General features: G+C 46.9%; 1 protein-coding gene across 6 annotated transcripts in view; it reads right to left on the bottom strand.

Moving 5' to 3' along the window:
- The window catches only part of ASIC4 (acid sensing ion channel subunit family member 4), a 204,737-nt gene that overhangs the window by 27,440 nt on the left and 159,744 nt on the right, over window positions 1–17,553 (bottom strand). Inside the window, exon 1 of one of the 6 annotated variants that reach the window (XM_083432027.1) lies at window positions 1,690–2,340. The exons of 4 other annotated variants lie outside the window; for them this stretch is intronic. In XM_083432027.1, the coding sequence (XP_083288153.1) occupies window positions 1,690–2,280 (591 nt within the window). In that variant the 5' untranslated portion in view covers window positions 2,281–2,340. Of the gene's footprint in view, window positions 1–1,689; window positions 2,341–17,553 lie in introns of those variants that run through there. One more of the 6 variants, XM_083432030.1, reaches the window with a different exon arrangement.

Here is a 17,553-nt window from a genome sequence, read left to right as displayed (position 1 = left end):
GACCGTCTTAGGTCAACACCTTAAGCCACACAGAAATTAACAGTTTGTGCCAAAGCAAGCAAGTAGTTTTTTAAAGTGAGATGATAATAGGTACAAGAGGAATGCTGTTAAAAACACTAGGGAGAGGCAATATTGATCGGCAGGAAAACAAAACTAAAATAGCCGATATTTCTTTCTCAAACATCCCCCCCCAAAAAAACCCCCCAGTATACTTAGATCTAACTTTAGATTTCATAGTACCTCAGTCCATTGCAGTGGGATTCATCACTTGCAGCAGAAAAACAACCATCCACTGCCACCAAACATTTACCTTGTCTGCCTCAAGCCTTGTAATTCTCTCTTCCTCCTTCTGGGTTGCCCCATGAGGTCTCCCTGCCCTCTCTCTTATGAAATTCCATCAGCCTAAGCCGCCTTATACACAATAACCAGGGAGCAGGGCTGTGTTACTGGCCCTTGCTTGGCATTGGGTACACTGCTGAGCTTGCCCCTGAAAGTCTGTTGGCATGGACATCTGTACTGAAGAAACCTCCATGTGAGAGATTGTGCTATTGATGCAGAAGGCCTTCTTGGATGGGGTATCATCATCATCATCATCATCATTGGGACACCTTTCTGGTTGGAAGTGCCAATCACCTGGAAGCCTCCACACCAGCAACTGTTCATGTGTAGGCTTCTTCAATGCTTATATCTATGAACAGCCATCCTGGAGCAGGACCAACAGAATGCCTGGTGGCAGAGGCAGGACCAGCAACATTGTGCTGCTCTCCAATAATTGCACAATGTTCTATTCACACAATTGACACATGCAGGCGACTCTAGCTTATCCACTTTCCCTATCTGTGATTAGCACCCATTCACAAAGTATGGCTTAGATGAGTATTTTTCAGACTTCCACCCTGCAGGAGATATTTTCCAGAGTGATTCATCTGCCATGGAACCTCTCAGCAGCTGCCATGGAACTCCTACACATTGCAGAAGATGCTGGAGCATGTTCCAAGGTGCAGGCAATCCCAACAGAAGCCTGTGTGTGTGTGTGCGCACGCCCCCGACTGTCACAGTCACTTTGGACCAGCTGCCAAGTCAAATGGGACTAAGAGGATAAGGGGAGCAAATACCCTCATGGCAACAGATCCTGGCTGTTGCAAGTGCTATGTTTGTTCTGCAGCTCAGCAACACAAATCTTGAAGCCAATTGCCTGATGATCAAAGAGAAGCAGCAACAGTCTAGATTGAGACAGTGTCTCTGGCAAGCGGATGAATGTTGTCTCCCCACAACATAGGAAGGAACTGAACCCAGGGACTTTTGCAGAGTCAAAGCGAATGGACCACGAGTTTCCCTGACGGAGGCTCTGCTATATCTTCATCTAGGGTGCAGTTTGCTCCCTTGCATGTGCACCCTTAGGGCACACAAGTTGAAACCTTTTAATTCTGGATTGATTTGTTAAAATCAAATGACTACCACCAACCAATTCAAGCTGCTAATGCAGATGAGAGCTGCTGCACTGCTATTCAAACATGCATTGAAAAAGCAAACATATCCTCCAACTCTTCCCTGTTCCCTATTGCATATACACACAAAAATTGATTCCAAGTGTTTTAAGAAGGATGTAATCTGTTTTCCTGACTATTCATCCTTGCAGCCTCTTTACCCCTCCTCCCCAAGTCCTGGTGCAGAACGGAAGCCACTCACAGGGGTGAAGTCTTGGGCTCCGCAAGGTTTGCCCTGGAAGTGGCAATCCAGCAGCATGTCCTCAATCTGATGTCCCATGCGATGGAAGAAACTCTCCATTGTATGTGGAGAGAGGCGCGATGGCAGGAACCGGGTGTAGTTGGCCAGGCGACTAAGCCAGGGGCGCTGCTCTTCTGGCAACTCCTCCAAGACGCTGGGAAGCAGGGAGTGGTTCTTGTAGGTCAGCCCCAGCCAGTGTCCTACTGAGTACAAATCCGGCCTGGTGAGCTGGAGGAAGCGTGCTGGGTTATGGTTGCAGAAGGTGACCGCTGGGAACTGCATCCAGGGGGACCAGCTCATGCGGGCTCTGGTGTGCACCGGTTTAGCATGCAGGTACTGTATCCGGTTGGCTGACCATGTGCACAGCAACCCCAGCGATGTCAAGAAAGCCCCGCTCCAGAACAGACGCTGTGCCCAGGACTGCTGGCGTGAGCCCATGTAGTGCAGCCCATGCAGCTTGGTCACACGCAGGAAGCGCGAGGTGAGCTGAGCCAGGGAGCCGTCCAAGCTGGGCACAGGAGGGGACCCATCTGGGCAGCAGGACAAGGGCATCTTCCCCGCAGCTGAGAAACCCCCGGCTCAACGGATGACGTTGGGCAGAGCGGAGCCCTGAGGCTGAGTGTCCTAGATCTTCCCAGGGGCTCCACCCGAGGGAAGTCAATATTCTCATCTGCAATGTTTTGCTTTCTGCAGGGAGCCCCCCGTCCCCTCCACCACAGTGAGCCAATTGTGTCAGATGCCACTGGCTGCTCTGTGATGAGCGAAGGAAGGGGTGGATCCCAGCATCAACACCCCTCCCTTTGCCCTTAATACTTCAAACACCCGTTTCTATCTCAGGTAGGAGAGGGCTGAAGGTGCTGTCGCATCTCCTGGGGACGGGGTGTGTGTGTGTGTGCATGCATCACCCCACATTATTTGTTTTTTTTATTGCCTACAGTAACCTTGCGTTCGGCCAGCGCACTCAGCAATTACCTGCTAGTCAGGACCCCTCCTCAAGACAGAGCACTTTTGCCCCTAGGCATTCTTAGCCTGAGCTACCCACTGGGATGTGTCTAAATTGCTAGGTTTGTGTGCCAGATCCCCTGCTTGCCGGTTCCAAAGGATTCTGTGTCTGCCTCTCAAAATCAAATCTCTTGGGCCTATATCCAGTGTGATCGACTCCTTAGCCAAGCCCAATACATCTGCAGAGACAGAGTTAGGGGACTGCAACCAGTTCGGTCACACTGAGTGCAAAGCCTTAGGAGGCGCCACAACTATGATACAGTGGTACCTCGGGTTACATACACTTCAGGTTACAGACGCTTCAGGTTACAGACTCCGCTAACCCAGAAATAGTACCTTGGGTTAAGAACTTTGCTTCAGGGTGAGAACAGAAATCGTGCTCCAGCGGCGCGGCGGCAGTGGGAGGCCCCATTAGCTAAAGTAGTGCTTCAGGTTAAGAACAGTTTCAGGTTAAAAACAGACCTCCGGAATGAATTAAGTACTTAACCCAAGAGAATTGAAGGTGAGAGGCGGGGGGCGGGGGGGTTGAAATTTGAGACCCCAAGGTCTGCCACTGACAACTTCCCCTCCCTGCAATTTGATTTAGAACCCACAACATTCCGGATTCTATGCTTCCTCCACCTCAATCTTATGCACCTGCACCACTTGCCAACAGGACCATTTAATCAATACGGCCTCCACTATGTGGGAGGGGGAGCTTGTCTACAGCGTTCAAAGGGAACCACTGTCATTTCACTGCGGATACTTTGGCAGCACAGAAGCCTCGTTTGCTAGTGTGATGCAGTGACAAGAGTTTTACAGGGTGTCCTCCCCAGCACCAAGCACAGCAGAGTATTGAGTTTTCAGAGGCCCCTTATGAATGTCAAGAGCCTGAAACTACTACCGTCCATTCAGCTGAGTAGCCCAGGAGTGTGTGGTGTGGCTCTCAGGAACACAGCGGCTTGTACCACCCCCACTCTTAAAGTGATTGGTAGCCAAGGTGGTGCCTTTCAGATATTATTGGACTCCCACTCCCATTAGTCCCAACCAGCATAGCCATTGGTCAGGAATGAGGGAGCTGTAGTCCAACAACACCTGGAGGTCCACAGGTTGTCCCCCCCCCCCATGCACTACATTTCATTAACTGTGTTTGTGCTCTGATCCATGTATATGATGCACTTTTTTATGCCAATAAAGAAGATTGATTGATTGTTGGAGACTACTTCCCCAAGGGAATATTCAATTAAATGTCCCCCATCCCTACCTTAATTCGCCCATGAATAGGTGGAGAATCGAAGGTGATGGCACCATGTTTTCATACCACTGTAAAAAGCTGTGGGCTTGGCTCTTGCTTTTTCCAGTCCTTCTCTCCATTATTTCACCCAAGGAGTTCAAAATGGCATACAGAAGTTTTCCCCCTCCCCACTTTATCCTCAAAACAACCCTGTGAGGTAAGTTAGGCTGAGAGACTATGGCTGGCTCAAGGTCACTCAGTGAGTTTTCTGGCTAAGAGAGGACTTGAATACTGGCTTCCCAAGTTTACCCACTGCTTTTGGAGGGGGGGGTGGGCTTCCTCAGCTGCTGGGGAATTCTGCCTTCCCAATCCACTCTACTCTGGGAGAATATTCAGCAAAATGCCTTCCCTCCAACTTTGCTACCAGCAAATAGAGAGGAGAATTTTGGGAGGCCTTTTTTGCTCAGACTTAGAACATTTCACTTGCCTTCACAGAACAGGCAGTAAAGGTATCATGAACAGAATAATTCAGACGACAAGTCCCCAACCCCTCTTTTCAAATCCAGCTGAGAAAAACAGGAATCAAACTTTATGCTGTATCAAAGTTCTCTATGGCCACGCCTGACAGGCAATGGCAACGCACAGGCCTGAGGCTGTCTTGTCATGGCTCCATGCCTCTTTCCTTCCCTGCTGCCCTACCACATTAACCCAGCACAGTTTGAACCCATTCTGATGCCATTCTGTGAGGTTTCCCCACCCTCCCTTTCCTTCTCTTCCTCTCCTCCCACCCCAGCCCCTTGCCTCTGTGGACTAAGCTTTACTTCTACAAAGCTGCACTGCTCCCAAGAAGATACATATACTTTTCCTTTTCAGGCATCTATGCTGAACCCTTAGGCGTCAAGGGTGGGCCAGGGTGGGGGGTGGGTGCATCACCTTCTCATGATTAATTGTGAAGAGGGTTCACATCAGCTTAGTTCACTGCCAGATTCTGGTGTGGGGTAAAATACACTGCCAGTTTCTCTCAAAAATGGCCATACTGACTCCAGCCACAAATATAGCATCCCCTCCTCCACCACTGAGACAATTCCTACTCCACTGGGTAAGGAAGGGCCTGTGGCTCAGAAGACCCACTTGCCACACAAATGAGGAGGGAGACAATGTCCCCCAGCAATCTGACAATGGCAAAGACTTCCCTAGGGCTTATTAAACGCTTCCCACATGAATATTAATCTGTTCCAGTGGCATGTCAATGGCTCGCCTTGCAAGGTCATCTCCAAGAACTTGAGGCCCTCAAATGAAGCTAAATGATAGAAGATTCAGGACAAACAATTTTTTTTTAAAAAAAATACTTATTCACACAGCACTTATTCACACAGCACTTACAGTTACATTTAGGAATACACTCACACAATAAATGGTATTGGTTACCCATTTTAGGAGGATAAAGCTACTAGCCACAATGGTTATGTTCTACCTCCACTGTTGGAAACAGCAGGAGGAATTCAGCATAGCACTATGGCAATTGTTCTTTCAGTGCAAGCTTTTCAGCTTGTCAGATGGAACAACACCCCCCCCACCTCCCCACCCCCGATGTGCAGTTTTGGGGGTTCTCCTGATCACCCCCCTAACCAATTGTGTGTGTGTTTGTATGTGCAGGGGGAGGGGAAGCCCACTATGCTAATGGAAGTCCTTGCCCTGGCTTCCTCTAGTGCAGGGGTAGGCAACCTAAGGCCCAGCGGCCAGATGAGGCCCAATTGCCTTCTAAATCCGGCCCATGGACGGTCCGGGAATCAGCGTGTTTTTACATGAGTAGAATGTGTCCTTTTATTTAAAATGCATCTCTGGGTTATTTGTGGGGCACAGGAATTCGTTCATCCCCCCCCCAAAAAAAATATAGTCCAGCCCTCCAAAAGTTCTGAGGGACAGTGGGCCGGCCCACGGCTGAAAAAGGTTGCTGACCCCTGCTCTAGTGGGACTAGTTAGTTGAATTCCACTCAGTATGCCTCTGGGTACCAGTTGCGGGTGAGCAAAAGTGGAGAGCGAGTGCCATTGCACTCAAGTCCTGATCCTATTCTCCCCATAGAGATCTGGTTGGCCTCTGTGAGAACAGAATACTGGGCTAGGTGGGACACTGGCCTGATCCACATTTGCTAAGGAGGTGACAAAACTAATGAAGAAGGCATGTTGGGCCTGCCACAGGGCACAGAACACCGGCACCCACAACATCACTTGTCACAGTCTCTTTATGCACCTGCCTGCTGGTGCTGCCCTATTCCTCCCCCTCAAAGCCCTTCCTATCTGTTTCAGTTGTTCCTGTCACTCCCAGAGGCTCTCGAGTGGCTGCCTGCCAGCTTGCCCCCTGTCTAGCTTGCAGGTTGCCTAACGAGCCCTTCCTGATTACACACTCCACTCATTACCGCCCTAATTCTGCATCACAATTAATTGTGGTAATTAATAAATATTGATTACAGCCAACAATTGGAGCTGATCTCCCTCAGTAATTAAGCATTGCGGAGGTACAAGCCTTTTTCTGTTTCTGACCTTCCTTTCCCCTTCAAGGCAGTGGGAGGCAGCATTTAAAAACCCCGCATCCTGAAGGCTGGAGGGTGCCAGGGTGCAAACTAAGCTTTGGGATTTGTTCATCCCCTAACAAGGAGTGTATGGTGTTTGCAGTCAAATAGGCCCATGGCTGCTTTGAAAAACTCCTCTATGCTTAATAGGCTGCCAACTATTCAGGCCCTTCAGCTAGGATTGCCAACTTTTATTTTGGGAAGAGCTCTTGTGCCTTTAACAGTTTTATCTGTTGAGCTTGCCATGTAGCTGCTAAGGCCATGCAGTCATATCAGGAGCAAAAGGTCACAATCCCAACTTGGGTTCACAGAATTCTAAATAGGGAATAAAAACCTTATCAAATGGGGAGCACAGGTGTATTCTGAGCACCTTTAAAAGAAGGAGACCCATCCACACACTACATTCTTAGAGGCACACCTGTTCTTAGTGTGCACAAAATAATGTACAGCGTGAAGGTTACATGTAGCATGCAAGGATACTTGCCAAGGGCCCACAATTGGATACAGCTTCCTGTTGAGCATGAATTTGGGTTTGCCTATCCATACTGTGTGAACTGGACCCAAGATTTGGGCCACCTAATTAATATTTTCCTTGAGTCAGACCCTATCAAGGCTCAGCAGTGGTCTCCCTCCCTCCCATCCTTCTCTATCTATCTATCTATCTATCTATCTATCTATCTATCTCTGTGAGCTTACGCTAATGTTAGCCAATTCATGATTATTGCCCATTCTGCCAACTGGCACAATTGTCATGGTGCATCCTGCCTCATTTAGTTCCATTTTCATTTTATTACCCTTAGCTTTCCAAGTACTAATCTTTATGTGTTTACAGTTTTTACTTACTTTCTTGTCCTGGAACTGCAAGCTTGGTCTTTTCATTTTTTTAATTATAAACCATGGAGTTTGTGCATTTGTACCAGAACGTTCATAACCACACCTATAAATTTGATGTGGTTGTGCAGGAAAGGGGTGGAGGCCTTGAGACAACAATGTGACCCTAGCTGGGCTCCAGAATCAGGAAGTAGCTAGGCTTACCTTTTGTTAAATAATATTTTTTAAAATTATCAAGTCATATCTAGGTTATTGAATGTAAACAGGTACAATGACAGAAATCCATTGTAAAAAAATAACAAGGTCAGAGGAGGGATGGGAAAGTGATGAGGAAGTAGGGCAGTACGAGATGTCTACTCAAACCAATCTTAGGGAGGTTTGTACCTCTTTAATGATGCTTCAACTTTATGTTTTTATGCTAAGCACAACAGAACAGACCAGTTTAAGAAACCCAGTTCAATAGCTGAGAAAAGAAAGCTCATCAACACTCAATGTGGCTTTAAATTTAATTAATATGGATAAAGCCCTTTCTTGTGTGGAATTTCCTTTTTCTTGTGCCATATGTGAATGACTACAGACTGGCTATATACAAGATCTGCTCATTTACCTTAATGGCAAAACTATAAACTTTATCCCAACATTATTTCAGCTACAGGATATAGGGAACTCTTTTTGATGTGATAGTGCAAGATTTCTTACTTGGATTCTAACATTGTTGAATGTAATATTTCAGAAACCGGCTTTTGTTTTACATCCTGGTAATCTGAATAGCTGATTTACAGTGAATGAAGGCTGTGATTGGCTACGACTTTTTAATGCAATCCCTCATACTGGATTTTGAGATATTTAGAAAAAAACATAGGAGGTTCTTGTATTAAAGAAAGGAAAAAAGATGGATCTCTATGTGGACCTTGGCTGTGTCTATGATGGATCTTTGCTGGAAGAGACTCTTGTCAATTTGCATCCATGATGTGACTTGGAACTACAAGTGGGAAGCAGCTGCTTTGGACTTGGATTTCTGGCCTTTGAAAATGTAACCTCTTGTACCAATGCAATGGAAGCTTACTGCCTTGTCAAGCCTTGTCACCGCTTGCCAATGTTCATTAGGATCTTGCTTCTCATTCTGGCTTATTTCCATCTGGCCTGGGAGAGCCAGGCCTGCATTGACTGACGTAGGTTGCAACCCGATGCACATTTATTTGGTTTAGGAAAGTACTACATAACACAATGGAATATATTTCTAAGCAAACATCCACCGGAATGTATTGTTAGGGGGCTGTTGCTGGGGGCAACATTTAGTTTAGGATTAAATGTACTCTTTTTGCTGTTTGGATTGTATTTTTGTCTTTCTATTGTTAGGCCACAGTATGAATTATTAGTGGGTTGTTTAATCTTAGTGCATATTAATGGGAGATGTTTGGCCTTTTAATATTTACATGACTATTAACTATAATGCTTTGAGGTTAGTGAATGATCCTGAAATGTTGGCTGTATTTTATTATGCAAGCTTTTCTGATGCTACTGCAAGCTGCTTTGAACATGGTTCACCATGGAAAAGTGGCACATGAGTAAACTACTAAACGGAGGAGGAGGAGGCAGCCAGCTTGCATGTAGTTATTTTTAATTTTCACACTTCTTTAATCCTATGACTTTTTATTTCTGCTTTCTATATTAAACTAGAAAGTTTACTTAAACATACATTTGCTCATTTCTTTTGATATACCATACATCTCCCAGGCCTTAAAATACAGCTGATAAATCATACTCCGATATAGCAAGATGTTCTATGCGACCAAGAACAGTTTGAAGAGATAAGATTATCTCAGGGTCAAATACCAGATTCCGACCTCAATCCAGAGTAATTACTGCACTCTGGCTCTGGTTGGGCCTGCTCTCTGTTCCAATCTGAAGTTGACAGTAACTCTGCTGAAGCCCAAATGGGCAGAATAACATCGATTCACTGAGTCCAGCATTCTTTAAAACAATATATCACATGTAGCTATAGATTAAGCACTCATAAGGCATTTACTTGGGTAGGATCCCGTGAGTTCCCAGGTCATTTTTTTTTTTTTGGCAGGGGGTGGGGGTGGAGTTGTTAACCTTGAATGTTGGTTCCTACACATGCATTTGCACATCAGTGTGGTTAGGCCATGGATTGTTAGCAGAGAAGTACCACGTGAGGAAGATGCAGTGACTTCAGGTTGTTGGGATTCCTGCATGGATCATGAGGGTAGCCATTTGTCCTACTTTAAAGTCTTCTCTCTGAAGGAACTCTCTGTTGGAAGGGTTGTCCACTCCGTCCCCAGTTGAAAGCTGAATAACCATTGGAAGCGAGCAGGGGCGCTGAAATTGTCCGTCAACAGTGAGCATGTGAGTGGCAGACTGAGCAGACACACATGGCCTTCCCCACCATGGCAAGATGCATCGTATTTCTTTAAATTCCAGTAATGATTTCTAAATCTGCATCTATGCTTAAAGCTGTTACCCTAGCATAGATAAGTACTTTAAATGTGCCATGAATCTCTTAAACGTTTGAGCCTGTCTGTTTCCCTTTCCACAGCTATTACAAACTCCAGCTGTGTTGGTGTTGGACCGTGGCTGCAAGCACAGGAAAAATAGTTGGACTTCTTTCCTCTCATGCCCATGGCTATGTTCCAAAATCTCTCACCAATAGCTGCCTTCTGAAGAATATATACATATAAATATTGGAGGAGGTAATCACCCTTAGTTTGGCCAAGTGAGGAGAGAGATGATGCCCCCGAAACAACAAAAGGATTTCTGACATAAAAGCACAAATGTTCATGTGAAAAAGAGAGGAAGTGGGGTGCAAATAATGGTGGAAAAGAGAATTCAGAGTAGGCTGTGGCACTTCCTTGCATGATCATGAAAAACAAAGAAGCCTTAAACTGCTGATCTGAATACCCTTATTAGCAAAATTTTCAGCCAAGGCTGGACTTACCGGTATTTCAAAGTTCAGCAAAACCAGCCTGTGCTCATAGCACCAAGTTTCCAGTTAGTCAGCAGGTGGCAGCACTTGCAAGGAGATGGCAACTGTCTATTTACATATTATAGAGTGACTAAGATTTGGACAGATTCCCTCTAAACCCCCCCCCCAACTTCCAAACCCTCATGGATTATGATTGTACATTGTGTGTATAAGGAATGTCATGTTTAAAATTGCTGGTTTTAAAATGGCTGCACACACTTATTTCACTTGCGTGGAGCTGCATTCATGTGGCTCCCTGTCACGAATGGTCACTTAAAACATGATTGTGTCCACCACATGTATCCACCTTGCATATTCTTAAATTATAACAAATGGCCCTCAGCCGCAGTCACTGGCCCAATGGGTAGCCCCTATCTGGCGTGTGTCTACCAATCACTGAGCCGTTGCCACTGCACACCTGGTTGTTCAGCTAGGGCTGGACGTTGCGACTGAAGTCCAGAGCCACACAACACAACCACCCAAAGAGCAGCTGATGGAGGCAGAAGTAAACAAGCCCAGCATCAGCACCTAGGCTGAGATAGATATACAGGGGCCCACCGGGCTGACGCTGGTCACAACATTCTCTTTTTGTTTTTAAAAACATTGTACTGTCAGGGAGCAGTCATGATCATCTAATTATTTATTTACTTAAAATTTATGTTACCCCTTTTTGCAATAAAATGGTGCACTTATTCCCAAGCAAATGTGTTTAGCATCAAGGCAGCAGAAGAAAAGCACCATGTTATTCTGTAGTGCTATGATTTTAGTGTTGTTGTTTTTAAAAATGTGCAACTGCACATGCTGTAAGAATTCCTTCTTATAATAGGGTTGGCAAACTGGTCTTTTCATTTGGATTTTTTTATTTTTTTTTAACGTATCAGAAATGTAGAAGCTGTTTCAAAGCACAGAACGGTGCCAAGGAGGAAAAATATTGTGTGCTTCACAACTGAAGTAAGGCATGGCCTTCTAAAGAGGAGGGGGCGCTAAGAAGACTAAGTCCAGGATCTTGAATTAGACAGGGCCACTGTACACACTACCATTGCAGCCAAATCCCCGGGAGCCCAAGGAGGGGGAAATGTCATTTCGCCAATAACCTAAGTGTTTGCAACAGTCTCAACTTCTTTGGAATAAGCGGATGCACTGACAAAATATGAGGTCTTTTAGAGTCTGCTTCCTATTTCAGTACTCTTTGGTTCTAGGGTTCACTTCTCCTTACTGAGGAATTCTACATTCATGTGCACTTTAAATTATGTATATAACCTTACACAGGGGGAAGTGTCTAAGATGGGACAAAGTAGTATGCCAGAAGAGGTCAGTCTGCAAGGGATATGTAAGAGGGAGCACTGATAAGTTTATATCTATAGGCTACAGCTTCTTATTGTCTGTGGTAGTGATGCCCACGTGCATGTACATATGTGTTGAGAGAAATAGCTCTGTTTCTGTATATATGTGTCTTTGGGGGGGAGGGGTAATGGCCAGTGTTGTATTGTGCCCATGCTGGTGAGATACCTGTATATGAATGCATTTTGTTTCTGGATTGAAATGTGAGACTAAAATTGTCTCCTTCTCTGATGAATACTTGGGGCCTGTCTGCTCTAAGGGGCAGCCATATGCTTCAGGCATGAGAGTTAAGTGAGGGTTGCCATCTTTTGTGTCGACAAGTTGCACGTCACAAGCACCTGCATGGCTTTCAAGAAATCAACAGGTGAGCCTTTCCTTATCACTGCATGTTTGTGCTGTACTTGTTGAATTGTGACTGTCGTAGACGCAGGGATTCTGTCCACAAAAAAGGCTGGCAAACACATGGTGAAGGATATATTAGTTTTGTAGGTGAGGGTTATCAGTACGGCAGGCAGCAGGGTAGCAGTGTGTGTGAGGAACAGCTACATGCGCCTGTTCTGGGGCCAACAACGCTCCTGCCCATGGCAGCTGGATGTGCTTGTTGTGTAGGGTGATGTGTCGTGTGCGACAGAGAAAGACCCAGGGGTCTCCTAAGGAGACATCTGTGTATGAGTCTCTGAGAGTGTGGAGTAGCCGTATGTGTGTGGCTGTGCCCGTCTCAGTGAATGTGTTCCTTGCTGAGATTTATTGCGCCTTCCCTGATACCATCGGGCCCTTCACACAAGGGCAGCTTTATATTAGTTTTTCTCACAGCTGAGGACGGTAGTTCCTGGCTCTGCCGGGCGAGAGGAAATGTCATTTTGCTGGGAGCTTCTGCCTAATAGGTTGATTTAACCCTGCCAGTGTGCAATGTCTGTGGCAGCCGTGCCTACCCAAACATGGCCTCATGGCTGGGTGGAAAGTGGGCCAGTTATAATGGGGGCAAGTGGGGAGGGGTCTGCTGCACTGTGTGTGAGATGGGACAGTTGACATAGCTTGTGACTAACCTCGAAATTAATTTTCCCCCTTTCAGCTCTATGCCTGTACAGTGCTTAGATAAGCCTTGAAAGCTCTAAGAATCCTTGATTCCTCCCCCTGAAAAAAAAAAAAAAAACCCCATTACCCCTCCCCTCAGCTATATAGCTGTTGTCTTGATGTTGATATCCTTTCTGTGATGTTCAAATACTAGGGGATTTTCTTTCTCCGTATCCATCCTTGCTTTCTCGTGCTGGTGTTGAAAGTCCCTGTGATTATGGAAAAATTGAGAAAGAGGCATATTTTCTTCCCCAAGATGGTGGGGAGGCCCTTCCTTAATTACCCAGGAATTGTGCAAAGTGTCTATATTAAAGGGGGGGGGGGTGACTGCATCAATAGGTGTTGGGATGGAAACAAACTGAGCTCAGCAACAGACGTTCTGCAAAGCATGGGACTGGGCTCAGTCTAGATGCTTCAGAGATAGCCACTGGGCAGTCCAACTATGATCCATTTGCCATTGCTTAGTTTGAGGAAAGTCTGTGGATAAAATGGCACCCCCTTAAATACTCCTTTTGATGGCGCCTCCAATTTGAGCTCACTTTCATTTTCCAGTGTTACTGAAAGCCCAATTATTTGCATGGTGAGTGAAAAAAATACTTTACTGGGTCCAAAGGTCCAGGGAGGCCTAGTCTGAGGGGCGGAGCGGGGGGGGGAGGGAGATTAGCTTAACTGAGGATCATACTTGGAGGTGGTTTATGCAAACTATTCACCAATATCTATAAAGGGCACCTACTTCTCCTATGATCTCATGAGATCCACCTCTGAAGGTTTTCTGGCAGTTCCCTCATTGTGAGAAGTGACGTTACATGGAACCAGGCAGAGGGCCTTCTCGGCAGTGGCACCCTCCCTGTGGAACGCCCTCCCATCAGATGTCAAGGAGATAAAGAACTACACAACTTCCAGAAGACATCGGAAGGCTGCCCTGTACTGGGATGTTTTTAATGTTTGATGCTTTATTATTCTTTTTATATTTTGCTGGAAGCCACCCAAAGTGGCTGGGGAAACCCAGCTAGATGGACGGGATCTGAATATGATGATGATGATGATGATGATGACGATGACGACGACGACGACGATTTAGAACCAATCAGTAGAAGAGTTAGAACAGAACAAGCAACATCCTGAACCGTGGAGGGTGGGAATTGTATTTCCTTTTCACAGGCAGGATGAGCCAAGATGGTGTGGCAGCTGACTGATAAGAAGGCAGGAAGGACAAACATCATATTAATCAGGGGCATGGAGATTCCATGGACACTGGCAGCCAGTACTGTGGAGCGGATTGACAGGCCTCAAAACATATGGGAGTAAGGCTTCTCATCTCCAGAAAGCATATGGACAAACTAACACTAGACATCAAGCAGCGGCTAAAGGGACTTCTCACCCTTGGGGAAAAGGAACCTACAAACCTGAAAGAACACCAAATGATCTTCCAGTTTTTCAAAACAGACAAAGCCTTTTGTGAGGGAGAGAAGGGGGGCCCATGGGACAAGTTTATACAGGTCCAGAGAAGTGATGTTTGGGTACCAGTGTCCGCCAGGGCCTGTGGAACTAGGGTTGTCAGGACACAACCTGGAGATCTGCTCTGACGCAGTGCAGCCTGTTTATCAGGAAGGAAGACCCACTGAGCTCAACGGCACTTAGACTCAGGTAAGTGTGCATAGAATTGCAGTCTTAAATTTCCTGAAGCAGCAGGAAGCAAGGCAGCTGCATTTTCTCTTATCCGTTCCTCCCACCGCCCTGTTGTGCATGTCCCCTGCCTCCCCTCGCCTGCTGTAATGAACAAGATTTCAGGTGTGCTGCACAGCAGGTGGAGGAAGGTAGAAGCAGGCAGGATAAACCATCACTGCCCCATCCCCAGAGGCAGCGGCAAATGGAAAGGTGGGCTTCAACCTGGAAACTCTGAGGTGGCACTCGTTGCCATGGGGCATGGAGATGTGAAAAGCAATTTCCTTTGCTTTGTGGCATGTTCCATATTCCCTTTTATCAGTGCTCTTGCATGTCTTTATTTTAAACTGTATTTATTTTCTTTCACGATTTTCTTAAAAGCATTTGTCTTCTCACTGTTCTACCAGGGCAATCAAGGGGGCTAATGGTTTTTTAAAAAGATACACACAGTAACAAACCAACCAACCAACAAGCACTACACATTTCCACCTCCCAAAATTTTAACAAGGGTGGCCTACCATAAAACATAATTTTAAAACAACATAATAAAGTCAGAATAATTTTAAGGGAGTGATCCTAAACTCTTGAGGAGGGCAGTAAAGGGGCCATTGGGTGCTGTGGATTTCCCTCTCTGCAGGTGGAAAGTCAGATCCACAGGTGGAGATCTCCTTGTTGCCATGGACAGTGGGAAGCTGCACCACCACTGCTCTGTCTGTGGTCCTGTGTGAGTGGAACAATGGGATGTGTTGGCTGTGATTTTGGATTTGCAGGGTCCAAAACTTAGCATCCCTGATACCCTCCAGGAAAGGGACCACCCGCCCTCAATGCCCATGGGAAGAAAAAAAAGTTACAAACCAGGAGAGGGTGGGGAGAATCCTGGAAAACCCACCTCCAAACCTTCCAACCCTACAATTCTATGATTCTACCTGGCTAGAGTGAACCAGCAGAGCTGTGGATGAAGCAGATGTTCTGTTGTTGATCTCCAGATCCTCTGTAAAACTGTTTTCTAGTCTAAATGCCACTTTGACCTTTAATGAAGGGTTCAGATGGGCCACTCTAGGAAGAGAGATCCACAGAATACAGTATGTGCCGTGACAGAAAAAGCCCAACTCATGTCTAATCTGTTTTTCAACTAAGCAGAGCACAAAGTTGAGCTTCTCCTGTGGGTCTCAGAATATGCTGGAAAGTGCATGACTGAAGGACAGGCCATGCACCATGTGGGGACAGCAAAGAGATTGTGTAAAGCATACAAACATGTAGCAGCAGTTTGTTCTTCCAAACTTGTGGACTGCCAAACTGAGATGTCTGCCAAGAGCTTCACAGCCCTGTCCTGCCTTTAGCAGTCTCAAGAACCCCCTTCATGACATGTGAATATAAAGTAAAGGTAAAGGGACCCCTAACCATTAGGTCCAGTCATGACCGACTCTGGGGTTGCGGCGCTCATCTTGCTTTGCTGGCTGAGGGAGCCGGCATACAGCTTCCGGGTCATGTGGCCAGCATGACTAAGCTGCTTCTGGCGAACCAGAGCAGCTCATGGAAATGCCAGATACCTTCCCGCCACAGCGGTATCTATTTATCTACTTACAGTTTGACGTGCTTTCGAACTGCTCGGTTGGCAGGAGCAGGGACCGAGCAACGGGAGCTCACCCCGTCACGGGGATTTGAACCGCCGACCTTCTGATCGGCAAGTCCTAGGCTCTGTGGTTTTTAACCCACAGCGCCACCTGCGTCTCTATGTGAATATATGGACATCTAAAAATGGGGCCAGGTGGCATATCTGATGCCAGAGGCAGGAGTGTGCCCCCCCCAGTGTACTCGTATGATGCCCCCTTTATGCGAATACGGGGTATAAGCAGGCCGCAAAAGGAGGTTTATTAAAGGATTAGTGTGCAACTATACCTTGCCTCAGTGCCTAGGACTTGCCGATCGAAAGGTTGGCGGTTCGAATCCCCGCGGCGGGGTGCGCTCCCGTTGCTCGGTCCCAGCGCCTGCCAACCTAGCAGTTCGAAAGCACCCCCGGGTGCAAGTAGATAGATAGGGACCGCTTACTGGCAGGAAGGTAAACGGCGTTTCCGTGTGCTGCGTTGGCTCGCCAGATGCAGCTTGTCACGCTGGCCACGTGACCCGGAAGTGTCTCCGGACAGCGCTGGCCCCCGGCCTCTTAAGTGAGATGGGCGCACAACCCTAGAGTCTGTCAAGACTGGCCCGTACAGGCAGGGGTACCTTTACCTTTACCTTTATATCTTGCCTATGTGTTGCGCTCAGCTTGCAAGCTCACCTAGGGGTACCACATTTGTATAGGGTTCATTCTGCAAGCTGCTTTTGGAGGAGTGGGGGAGCACCTAGCTTAGTTGAAGGCAAACACATCATATGAATATATGAACTGAATTCTGATGAGGAGGCAGTAACACACCCAGAAAAAGAAGAGCATGGTACCTGCTAGAGACAGAGCCTGCTAGAGATGTGAAGGCCTGGAAAACACCCGGAAAAAATGTGGGCCCCCCTAAAATTGTGAAAAATTCTGGAATAATCGGGGGTGGCACCTCCCCCAAATTTTCCATCCCCTGGCAAGGGAATTAGGACAGGATTGCCTGCTGGCCCATGGGTGAGAGATGAGCCTATGAAACCTGAGCATGGCGGAGGAGAGGGAGGGTTTACAACACTACATTTTGCGGTGACACCCATTGTGAACAGTTCGGATGCTGGCAGAGATTGATGAGTTGCAGCGGATGCACTTGAGTGCAGGACATGAGTGGGGGCACAGGGTCGGGGGCAGGGCTTTTCTCCTTTAACATCTTCATTAACGACCCAGGGAGGAGAGCAAGCAGCAGTAATGAAATCTGCCCGGCATTAAATCAAGGGGTGTGGATGGTCCAGGGCAGGGCAGGTGTCAGGAAGCGCGGCGCTTGGGGAGCTGCAGCAGAAAGATTTATGGGCAGGGAATGGCCAGGGGAAATTTATGTCCGACAAGGGCAGCCCATAGATCCAGGGAGCTTGGCAGGTGAGAGGGAGGGGGCTCAGGCAGAAGAGGGGAGACAAGGGATGTGGAGAAAGAAACCTCAGGGTTAGCAGTTGGAGAGTGTGGTAGGTGGTGGAGGTGGAGGTGAGGGGTCTATACAGCCAGGGGGAAGCCATTGTTAAGA

The sequence above is a fragment of the Podarcis tiliguerta genome (assembly GCF_965153285.1).
Source record: "Podarcis tiliguerta genome assembly, chromosome: 1".
Classification (NCBI taxonomy): Eukaryota; Metazoa; Chordata; class Lepidosauria; order Squamata; family Lacertidae; genus Podarcis; species Podarcis tiliguerta.
This window is presented reverse-complemented; position numbering and strand designations above follow the sequence as displayed.